At 45.0% G+C, this 12,178-nt stretch overlaps 1 protein-coding gene across 1 annotated transcript; it reads right to left on the bottom strand.

Moving 5' to 3' along the window:
* Positions 1–2,559: 2,559 nt before the first annotated feature.
* On the bottom strand, positions 2,560–11,508 carry SALL4 (spalt like transcription factor 4). Its single transcript, XM_049869874.1, has 3 exons — positions 9,180–11,508; positions 7,930–8,210; positions 2,560–4,608 (listed from the first exon to the last, which is right to left on the bottom strand). Exons 1-3 carry the CDS (start codon positions 11,506–11,508, stop codon positions 4,189–4,191), a joined length of 3,030 nt encoding a protein of 1,009 aa, XP_049725831.1. The 3' UTR covers positions 2,560–4,188.
* Between the last annotated feature and the right edge of the window lie 670 nt (positions 11,509–12,178).

Here is a 12,178-nt window from a genome sequence, read left to right as displayed (position 1 = left end):
TGTTGTGGTTTAGCTAAAATGTCACCTGGCTCAACCCGGTGCGGTCGGCCCTAACAGAATGAACAAGGTCTTCCTCATTCCCCACACCCCAATCCCATTCTCCAGGCCTCTGGCAGGGAAGTTCTGCCTGCCAGATGAGGTAATGAGGTCCAAGCTCCTCCAAAAGGAGGGGAGCACCCCCCCCCAACAAAGCCATCTCTTGTTCATCCCCCAAGAAGTGACAATTCTTTTCCAGGACTCATCTTTATTTAAACAAACTGTAAAAGAAATTAAAAATTGCCCTAGAGACAATGATCCATGGTGACCCCATGTGTCCCAGAGTGGAATTGCTCCATGGGTTTTCTTGGCTGTAACCTTTACAGCAGCAGGTTGCCAGGCCTTTCTTACACAGCTTTGCTGGGTGGGCTTGAATCACCAACGTTTTAGGTTTGTAGTCGTGTGCAAACAGTTTGCATCACTCAGGGACTTATGCAGGCATTCCAAATTCAGGCATTGAAGTTGGGGGAAGGTGGAAGAGTTGATTCTCAAAGCGACTGTGATAGGCAAAGATTGTGTCACCAAGACGGACCTTTGTTAATTCCTTCAATCACCCATCAAGTATCAAATAAACAGCTCTGAATACACAAAACTACACAAGCAGACAGACAGGTCACAAACAGCAAGGCTAGTTCTGCACCAGCTGGACTGCTGATTGTCTAAGGTTCATAAATTCGAAGATGAATTGCTACGCTCATGACGGTGGGCTCAAGACCTACTCAAGAGAATTGGCTTCAGAGATTAGGGCCTAGAAAGGAGGCAAACACACAGAGAAACAACAGGTAAGGTATACATGAGAACGTAATGAGTATATCCTTTGTCCTAGTGATCCTTCCAGCAGGAGTTTACTCAGGAAAAGCTAGCAGCAAGGATGATCAACATCATGTATCAATAAAAAAGCTTGGGCAAAACACCACCATTGTCCAACAATAGCTGATTAAGATATTATTACTACAATTTAACAATTAGCCAGAAATGAGTTTTTACCTTGAAAGATGTCTTTCCCTCCCTATTTTAGACATGTACAATGACAGCAATCATTATCAAATATTAATTTGAATCTAGAAAACCATAAAATAGTGGGCTAGTATCAAGAGGAAGAAAGGACGAATATAGTAGATATTTGGAACCAGAGTGTATTTGTTTTTAAGGGAAATTAAGCAAAACTGTAAAGAGCCATGTTCAAGAATTTATCAGATATAAAATCATGTCATATGATTATCAACTGGTTTTAGTTGTAGCTCATTTTAAGTTATTAAACAGGCTTCTCATAAGTTAGGGAAGAATTTTGACTTCAAACAGGAATTTTTCTCTATCATTTTAATTTTTGTTGAAAATAGACACAGTAAGACATACACACCAACTGAGCAATTTCTACATATATAATCCAGTGACGTGGTTACATTCTTCAAGTTGTGCAGCCATTTGCACCCTTTTTCTAAGTGTATTAGTTTTTAAATTAAATGCTTTCATTTATATCGTCGAAATGATTGGGTCAGCCCCACTCTCAGAACTAGTATGGTGGCTGCTTCACCCTAAATTACGATAAGTTGAGGTTAAAAGATTGGCAATCTCAGGGATGGGGCACCCGCCTGCAAAGGAAGATGGCACACAAAGAATTCAGGTAAGCAGGTCAGGCCAAAGGCTGCAAAACAATTCCCATTGCTCCCCTGGATTTAAGGCGAGAATCCACTCCAGGACATCCTCCACCTGTAAAGACTCTCCTGGGCTCTGATGCAGGTTCTTGGTTTTTGCCATTGGGCTCTCAGAGACCAAGGCAGTTGAAGGAGAGCACTGACCTGGTTTTGCCGTAGTTCCTCTGCCTCCCTGAGAATCTTCCCTTGGAATTAACGGCCTCCCCTCAGTCCCTTCTACGCAGTATGAGATGGCAGAAATAAATGTTCTCCTCTGCCAACGCACCTGCACCAAGCTGCGAGGTAGGGTAACCTAGAACGTGGTAAGCATTCTACAGCCACAAATTCTCTAGGATGAGACTGTTGCTGTTAGCGGCCACAATGGCCTGATCTGCACCAATCCTGGGGAACCCATGCCCACGAGTGGCTGCAAATCAGACCATCGTGAGTCACAGGGTTTTCTTTGGCTGATTTTCAGCAGACCACCAGGCCTTTCTTCCTAGTCTGGAAGCTCGGCCGAAACCTGCTCAGCATCATAGAAACACACCAGCCTCCACTGACAGGTGATGGCTAAATGTGAGGTGCATTGGCCAGAAATCAAACCTGGGCCTCCCACATGCAAGGGGAGAATCCTACCACTGAGTCACCAATGCCCCCATAGAATACAATTATTGTATGAGGAATGTGAATCCTTAGAAAGACACCAAGCAGCAGGCAGAGTAGTTTCTGCATGCTTGCAACGTGGGTAAATACAGATGTAACCAGATATGAGTTCTAGCCTCTAGAACCTGAGGGTCACAGGGTGGCTGGGAATGATTGCCAAGTTCAGATTCTCAGGTACAGGGCAGAGACTACCAGAAAAACTTACATAGACACCTGGTAGGGGGAAAAAAAAAATTCAGATTTATTCTCCGACAGCATCAGCAGGTACAACTACAGGGGCTTCTCCGTAGATCATACATTCACAAGGCATTAGCTTGACAGCCTCTGGCGTGTTCTCTGTAACAATATCCACTTCAGTGTAAACAGGTATTATTATTGTGGTCACTTCCAATTCCAGAAGGAAAGGCACAACTTGGCAAAACAAAAGCAACACTTTTTTGGATCCTAAAAGGTCAGGTGCAGTAACTAAAGAGACAAACTTTTGGTAACAGTCTTGATCCACATTTCAATGTGTGGGCCCTTCCACATTGAGGGGAAAGGTTTCTCTGCCCAAAAGTTAAGGTCTTTCTTTCTCCCTCCTCATTAAACCCTTAGAACAACATTTCCTCATTCACTTAATATTATGACATATACAAAAGGGATTAAAACAAAAATCACAAAAACATCTTGAATGTCCAACTGCTCCCACTAATACATCAACTCTTAGGTTTAAGACAGGGCCTGGGAACAGTTCAGCGGTCATAAAAATAGGAAAATAGACTATGGCTACAAAAATAAAAAATAAATGAGGTAGATAAATTAAAGCTTTCATACCCAGGACTCGCCTGCTCCACCTTCGCAGCCTTCACGGAATACACAGAAGAAAAAAAACTCTTCATCATTAGTTGGTGTAAGTCACCAAGGAAAAAAAAAAAGGGTATGTGAACCTATAATAAGAAATAGGCCTCCGAATGAGTTTCGACTCCAGAATGAAAACCTGGTTCTTCAAGAGAATGGAGTAGGCGCTGGGGAGCTAAATGATATCACCTGAGATCCCCCTGCACAGGCACCCACCTGTCCTTCTTGTGTTCAGGAAGACAAGGCATCCGGAATGCGTGGGGAACGCGCTGGCACTCTTGAGGCTCCAAATGAACTGTATTTAAATAAGCAGCAACATACACATGGATTCCCTAAGGACTAAGGTAAGTCCGTTTGAGGGCATCCCACTTATCTAAGGTTCTAAGGTTGAAGGAATTTTCTAATTCTACAACCTTAGATTTTACAGAAAAACAGTACATTCAAAAAAAGAAAAAAAAAAAAAACAAGATGGATGCAGGATTGGGGGCTTAACAAAACAGGTCTTTAAGACAAGCTGGCAGACCTGGTCCATTTACCCGCATAAACAGTAATGTAAGTATACAGTACTCCCCCACCTCCCCCAATTAGGTTAAGTAGTTGTCTTTTCCACTGTGGTTCATTAAGTTCGAAGGGTTCCACCTTGAAAGCGCTGACAGTCTTTGGAAATAGTTCCTCTAGGTTGTACAAAGATTTTATATACAAAGTTTGTCGCAAGTAACAAAGCTACTTTGCAAGACCCGCTTCTTTCCAAAATTAAAACACACAAAAATACTAGTCTGTATTTGTTTTGGTATGAACTTTCTTTGTTTTCTGCAAAGCAGCATAGCAACAACGTGATTGTAAGGACTGCCCACGGTTGCGGTCACCAAGATAAACATGTTTGCATGTTGGGAAGGAGAAAAAAACAAAAAAGAATCACAGGAGATGAGGTGGGTTAATTAAAAAAAAAAAAAAAAAAGATTCTAGAGATTTTCACTTTTGTCTACATTTCTCCTTCAGTGTGACTTCTGCCTTTGTCTTAGCTGACCGCAATCTTGTTTTCTTCCAAGAAGTGAGGGAACTGGTGTGTTGGGACGCTGTCGGTTGCTACTGGCTTCTCCACATCAGCACTGATACTCGACTGGGAACCATCCATCTTGGAAGTGGTGGTGTTATTCACAACAGAGCTGGCACCCAGGGACACAGGGAGGGTAGGGATCCCGCCACTCTGGATCACCGAGATCTCGTTGGTCTTCAGGGCCAAACCGCCATTGAGCATGGCGGTGTACTGGTTCCACACGACAGGGTCCACGTTCACCGCAGGGGCCCGGATTTCCTTGGGAAACATTTCGGAGACCCTCTTCCCATCCGTACCCAACAAAGCCATGGTGTTCTCGATGGCCAGCTTCCTTCCACGGCGTGCTGAGTTATTGTTCGCCCCGTGTGTCATATAGTGAACCTATTGGGACAAGGATAAGAAGGTCTTCATCAAAAACACTGAACTGATTGAAGTTGGCAAGCTATATTCAGTCTGAATGTAGGTTTGGGTCTACCAGTCTTCCAGCGTAACTTACACAGTGAAACCTGTGAGAGCAGGAACTCGACGGGGCTGCCTTGTTTTCCAGATCTTGCAAGTTTTCTGCCTTTGACAGGGAACAGTTCGCCACTTTTCTCCCACTGTCTATTCATGGAAAGTATTTGAGTTTTCCTTCTCTGACAGGTTTCTGCCCTACACGGGTTCTGACTTTTGCAGGCTTTACTGTATTTTAAAAATTAAAGACTTCGCATTTTTAAAAAAGCTAGATGCCTGCTGTCTTGAGAAATTAGATGATCTCGCGATATCACACCCACATTCCTGCCTAAAGCTGAGTAAAAGCAACTGAGGTCAAGTTCACACCTTTTAATTTGTCCCAGTCCCACTATTCATGTGTGGACCTATTTTGTGAACACCTACTATGTGCCAGGCATAGTTCTCGGGGGTAGGGCTAAGAATTCTGAACACCACACAGACCCACACAGAAGATAAAATATCTGAGTTGGATATTAAAGTATAGCTTTGCAAAGTATTCTCACTGGGGAAAATGAGGCAAGTAAATAAGACCTCTCTGCATTATATCTTACTGCATGTGAATCTACAACATCTCAATAAAAACTTTCAATTAAAAAATAATCTGTGAAGAAACTAGTTGCTGGGTTAAGAGGAGAGGGCTGACCACAAGTTAAATGTATAATACATCGATGATGGCTACAGAGGGAAATATTGTTTTAGGAAGGCTACAGAGGGCCACAGAAGCAGCGGGGCATGAATGCTACTTTATGTAGGGTAATAAGGAGGCGGCCCGACTGCCGTAAATTGTGAAAAAAAAAAAAAAAAAAAAAGACAGTTCACGGTAAAGGTTATACTCTTTTAAATTTGGGAGTAGGTACACGGTATTCATTTGCACTATAGTATTTTATGTCTTATCATACATGTGGAAACCCTGGTGGCGTAGTGGTTAAGTGCTACGGCTGCTAACCAAAAGGTCAGCAGTTTGAATCCGCCAGGCGCTCCTTGGAAACTCTGTGGGGCAGTTCTACTCTGTCCTATAGGGTTGCTATGAGTTGGAATCGACTTGACAGCAGTGGGTTTGGTTTGGTTTCATACATGTATAATCAATTCTCATTATTCATGGTAGTTGGGGGTTCTATAAATTCACCATGAACACTGAATTAAAAAATACTGAATTACTGTCCTTAGGGGAAACACAGGGTTATATCCTATGAGCCTCTGGTTACAACATTTACATCAATAGTTCAAAACATAAACTTCATTGTATTGTGTTTCTGTCCAAAGACACCTTATTTAGAGGGCCACCTTGTTTTATCCTCAGCTGGGCAGAGCTCGTGTTGTGGAGTTACAAATAAAATTTCGCGAGTGAGTAGGTAAGTCTGCAAACACAGGGATCTGTGAAGAATGACAATTGACTGTACCTACTGCTTCTTAAGCAGGGCCTGCTCTCCTCAGTTATTTTTCCTGCCCGGCTTCCAAGTTTCCAACTCCTTTTCAGGTTCTTGTTTAAGAATGTGTGAGGTACTGGGCTTTCCAGGCATCCTCACTTCATCTTCACTGACTTTAGGAAGTTACCAATTACTGTTCCATGGGGATCAGGTAGAAGCGACTTGCTGTTAATCACTGTAACAAGCTGTTAACTACTGTAATAATAACAGTTAATACTTAATGTGACCTTCAGGCATAATTTGCAACATTTCGCTAACACAACTCATTAATCCAAGACAACCCTGAGGTCATCATTACCATTATCCTCATGTTATTGTTGTTGTGTGCTGTCAGGTCACAGCAACCCTATGGGATAAAGTAGGATTGCTCCACAGGGTTCTCTAGGCTGTAAACTTTATGGGGGCAGATCGTCAGCTCTTTTCTCCTGTGGAGCCCCTGGTGGGTTCAAACCACCAACCTTTCAGTTAGCAGCAGAGTGCTTAACTACTGCACCATCCTCATGTTATGGATGGGGAAGTGAGGCCCAGCAAGCCATCATCCCAAAGCCACTCGTCTAACAACAGCAGTGCTGGCCTTGCACCCAGTCTGACTTCAGGTGCTGCGAGTGAATTAAGCTTTGTACTTCTGCAAGTCAGTATTAGACAGACATTAACTTCATTTCCTCCTCTGACCTTTTTGTAAAGTAGGTTAAAAAATTTTAAGTATATTGTTTTTGTAATGATATTTTTAATCTTTAAAATGGTATATTGTTCTTTGGTCAACTTTAATGAAATTTTCAACCTTTATTCTAACTTTAAAGAATTCTACTAGTCCACCCGTTAGAAGGTGGAAACAAGATCCAGAGAGGGCACATGCCTTCACCTAGGGTCACATAGCAAAGCAATGGCAGAGCCAAAACGAAAACCCATCCTTCCTCTCTTCCCACCCAGTGTTCTTACACTGGCAGCTTTTGACCCTTTACGCCAGGCACCTGCCTGCCCTAGGGCTTTGCACTGTCCACTCCCTCTTCCTTTCCTAGGTAAAATCTTAGGTGGACCCAACTTGTAACCACAATATACAGTAAACCTGCAAAAGCCAGAAGCCATGTTAAGAGATGGAAAACTAAAAATATTTTCCACTAAATAAAGAGTGACAGAAAAATTATTACTGTGCACCTGTTAAAGGTGGGAAACCTGAGAGACCCGGAAAAAACAAGGCAGTCCCGTCGAGTTCCGGCTCTCACGGGTTTCATGGTATAAACCACTCTAGTGGAAGGAAAAAAGAGAAGGACTCAATTGCTCACTTTGTGAAAGCATGGCTGATAGCCTGAAAGCTTTCTTTAAGAAATAACTCCGTGGTATTTATCACACACATATTTAGCTCATGGTTATTTATTTCAACTTAGCAGGCTATGAAAACAAACACCAACATACAGGGCTGCCACTAAGCCAGGCATAAAGGCCAATCCATACATATGGCTCAATCCTACCTGACAACACCTGACAAAAATCATGTATGTTTCCAGATTCTATTTCATACATCCACTTGACTACTGTTTGAAGATACTATGCTCTGCACCAACACTGGAGGGAAGGCTACCCATGCTGGACTTACTAAGAGACAAGAACATAAACGAGAACCAGTTCTTTAAAAAAAAAAAAAAAAAAATTGTGTTTTTTCCAAGAGCCAGCTATGAGATTTGACTATACACCCCTTTGGGTCTTCATAGAAGCATTTGTCATGGAAAACGACCCTAAAGAGATGTCCAACAACCAACCCTGCTGAAAGTGACAAGAAACCCACCTTCAAGTTGCCTTTGGTGGTAAACGCGCGCCCACATACGTTGCACACAAAAGGCTTCTCTCCTGTGTGGGTGCGCTCATGAATCTGAAGGGCACTGGCGGATGAGAAATTCTTCCCACAGCGTGTGCAGCCATGTTGCTTGGCCTGCCGGCGTGGCTGGACTGCTAACAAAGGTGTCATGCTTGGGGACAGGGTTGAGGGTCCAACAAAAGCACCAGGAACTTCAACTTTGACATAAGCTGGCTGGGTTCGGATGAACGTTGGTGGCAGACTGCTCCGACCTAGGTGTGCAAAAGAAAGAAAAATCCAAGCCATTATTATCCAACACTCAATTCATTCTTCAAACCAAAACAGAGCTTTAAAACAACGGCCCACTAGTTTAAGAGCCTGGAAATGGCTTACAGGAAATTAAATTTACACATGGGAAGCAGCTTGCCTGCACAAATAACAATGACTCAAACATGAAAACGTACCCTTTCGTTCCCGTGTAAAGTTATGGGCAACAAAGACTTTTGAATTTCTGTGTAAGACAGTTACCTTTAAAGTGTGCCCAGATACCATGTTTGATTCTAAGATGCAGCTGTCCCCCAGTTTCATCACGAATGACATCATGGGATACCCCACATTTGGTAGGTACATTTAAAATGGGTTAGATTATTTTTCCCCTCGAGTTATAATCCGTGAACCCTACGTTAGAATGGGACTTTGAGATCCAAGAATTATGACTTACCTTGGTGGCCAAAATGCAGTGCCCACTTTCTTGAAGATTCTTTTACTGGAGGTTATTTAAGATACCCACACAAACCCCAAAAGACTCAAAGACAAAATAAAAACCAACAAAAATTATACCATCCATACCCAATTTACATTAACCATTATAAATAAAGCATGCTTAGTACCCGAATAGAGGCAGTCACAGTGAAAACTGTGAGAGCAGGAACTTGGGGGGACTGCCTTGTTCTTCTGTGTCTTGAAGTTTTCCACTTTTCTATCGCTTTCTATTTAGTGGAAAATACTTGTTTCCCTTCTCTGACAGGTTTCCACCTTACACGGGTTCCAGCTTTCACAGGTTTTACTGCATTATATCCCCTCTACCCAGAAGCAAAAAAAAAAAAAAAAAAATTGGCAAAGCAAAGACTAATTCTCCTAAAATAGAACTGCTTCCTATCATACTGTCAAGTTCAAGCCAGGTTCCTCTTTGATGACCTTGCGCCCAAAATGGACATAAGTTAAATCCAAACTTCTCTCACCTTCCGTCTCACTGCGGCTGACCTCGGCGTTCTCTGCTTTGCCTCCAGCATCAGGAGACTTGGACTTGACGCTTTCTGCCTGGCTGTTGGCTGGAGACATTGCTTGGAAGGACGTGGTTTCCAGGGCTTCTGGACTTCGGCTCTGATACTCCTGGTCTTCCATCACTGAGGATGAGTCATTAGTCATGCCATCACTCTCCACCGAACTGTTTTCCCGGCTGCTCTGCCGCTGCAGGCCAAGAGGGGCATGACCCATTTTCCCTGGGGCATCTAGGGACGCCATCATGGAGAACCCTAGCGTTGGTGATGCTGAGTGAATGTTGGGGAGAGACATGGCGACCTTGGATGAGCTACTGGGAGCATCCTGGGAGCTGACTTCATCTACATCGATGCTTTCAACAACATCATCAAGGCAAATGGCACCTGTGCTGCCATTCTCACTGACCATCATCGGCTTGGTGCCCGTAAAGTCACAGGGGCTCTCAGGCAGGGGTGTGTTGGGAATCTGACCACCCATGTGCATCCGGATATGTTGCTGCAACATGACGGCGTTGGTAAACTTCTTCTGGCAGATGGGACATGAGTGCTGCGTCTTGATGGATGTGTTGGTTCGGTGAACCCCGAGGTGTGTCTTCAGATTGCCTTTGGTGGAGAATGCTCGGCCGCAGATCTTACACTGGAACGGTCTCTCCCCGGTGTGGGTGCGGTAATGCATTTTGAGGGAACTTTGGCAGCTTAAGACACGGTGGCAAATGAGACATTCGTTGGGGTCAGAGGTGGCCTTGTCAATGTTCTCTACCAGCTGCTGCAATTTCAATGTCTCTGACCCTGGCTCAGGGGTCCCACTCCCTGGGAAGCCACCAACCCTTGGGGCATTATGGTTGGGTCCCACCCCAGGTAGTGTAGTTCCACCCTCACCTTCTGGCGAAGGCCCAGGCTGCAAGTCGTTGGGCAACAGGCCACCCATGAGGTCTCTGGGGTTAGTCCCTGAAGGCAGAGTTTGAGGTAGCCCTGCAGAGGGGGTCCCCGGTACAAGGACAGGTTTGCTGTCTAGGGAGATGCTCGATTCATCTACTGGGACAGATACGGAGACTGCATAGGGAATCCCATTGCCTGCTGCCATTTTGTCCTGGAACTCAGCAAACAGCTGGGGGTTTGCCTTCACCTGGGGATGTCGATGAAAGTGCACCTTGAGGTTGCCCTTGGTGGTGAACCGGTGGCCACAGACAGAGCATATGAAGGGTCTCTCTCCAGTATGGGAGCGGAGGTGGATCTGCAAGGAGCTATCGGTCCCAAAAACCTTGCTACAGTACTTACACTTGTGCTTGAAGAGACTGGCCTCGTCTTTGGATTTGACTTCCACTGCGGAGATGTTCAGTGGCTTTCCTTTCCCTTTCTTGGATGGATCCAACGCCACTGTTGAGAAAGGGCTCTGGAAGAGCACTGAGCCTGGAGCCTGAGGTAGCAAAGCACTGGGAAGGCGTGACATGACGTTTGGGAGCACCCGTGTCCCATCTGGCTTCAGGGCAAACGGCGTCAGCCCCTGGGACACAGAGCTGGCGGTGGAAGGGATGTTGGTGTGAGGTAGCTTGGCTTGTTTCAAGGAGTCCAGAGACAGAGGCTGGCCTCCAGCTTTTTGGCTGAGCAAAGCCACAGCAGCAGAAACTTGCTGGGACACGTGGCTGCCTAACGTCTTCAGGGTGTCAGCGCCCGCTACGCCAGAGTGGAGGGCGTGGGAGGCCCACATGTTGACCTGGATGCGGATCTGCTCCGTGAGCTGGATCTGCTGTAGCTGCTGCTGCTGTAGGCACAGGATTTGCTCAAGGACCCATGGGATGCTGTTGGCACTGGGCAGGGGGGCTGGCAGAGCATCGGCGCTCCGCTGATTCACGGCCACCTTGGTGCCCCGTAGTGCTTGTAAAGTCACATTAGTGTTTGCAACTTTGCCTTTGGGTAAATAGCTTATGTCCTGCGGTGTGGGTGGCAAGGCCGCCTCTGTCTTTAAGTATACTACAGACTCCGACCCTGGCTTCTCTTTCAGGTCCCCTGAGCTGCCACTGTTCTCCATGTGACCGTCCTTACTGCTTGGACTATGTGGCTGGTGGCTAAGCACAGCTCCAGAAAAGTCTTCAGAAGGCACTGGCCCCTCACTGTCATTCATGATGAGCACAGGTGGGTTTTTAGTGCAATTTTTCTTATGTTCTAAGAACTCTGAGATGCTAAAGAACTCTGCACAGCATTTCTCACAGACATGGGTGTCCTCGCGACGAAGCCGCTTCGCTGCTGCTTCATCTCCCTTCACTTCGTCCTCGCTCCCTGGGTGGTTCATTGGAGCACCTGTGACAACAGAAAGACAAGACAGCTAAGCACTCTGCCCAGAGAGAGAGGAAATGGAGGTGGTTTCTTGGGAAGCACAACAGCAACTCACAACGTAACAGCAGTCCTTGTCACCTGTGTCCCAACAGATACAAGACTGTATAAGTCATCCAAAGACACAGAATGAACTAACCACGTATTAAAACCATCCTTATTCAAACCCTCTGTGAAATGAAATTCAAGTGGTCAATGAAAATGACATTGGAAAGCTGTTCAAATAGTACCCTGTCCTGGGACCTTCACAAGTAAATTTGCAGTTAATCAGTCATTCAACCAATTTAATGAGCCACTACCTTCCAGGGACCAGGGATGATCAAGAGTTCCATTATCAAAACATGATCCTGTTGCCATCAAGTCAATTCTGACTCATAGCAACCCTATAAGACAGAGTGGATCTACCCAGTAACAAAGACTGTAATAGTTACAGACGCTTACTGCCGCCGTTTTTCTACTGATGAAGTAAATGCTGGGTTTCAGCTGTCAACCTATCATGTGGCCACTGAGCACTTAACCACTGCACCACCAGGACTCCTTATCAAACCACGATGGCAGTACTGAAATCATGGAAGATACAGACAACAGAACACTGGGTGAACTTAGACAGGGAGGCCCAGAAAACACAA

The sequence above is a fragment of the Elephas maximus genome, chromosome 25, assembly GCF_024166365.1.
Source record: "Elephas maximus indicus isolate mEleMax1 chromosome 25, mEleMax1 primary haplotype, whole genome shotgun sequence".
NCBI classification, from domain to species: Eukaryota; Metazoa; Chordata; class Mammalia; order Proboscidea; family Elephantidae; genus Elephas; species Elephas maximus.
Note: the sequence above shows the minus strand (reverse complement) of the source record. Positions and strands in the feature narration are given on the sequence as shown.

Coding starts and splice junctions, on each gene's coding strand:
- SALL4 (XM_049869874.1), bottom strand. CDS start 11,508: ATGAACCACCCAGGGAGCGAGGACGAAGTGAAGGGAGATGAAGCAGCA. Junction 8,211..9,179: donor CAGCCGCAGTGAGACGGAAG/GTGAGAGAAGTT, acceptor TTGCACACCTAG/GTCGGAGCAGTCTGCCACCA. Junction 4,609..7,929: donor CCACCAAAGGCAACTTGAAG/GTGGGTTTCTTG, acceptor TTGTCCCAATAG/GTTCACTATATGACACACGG.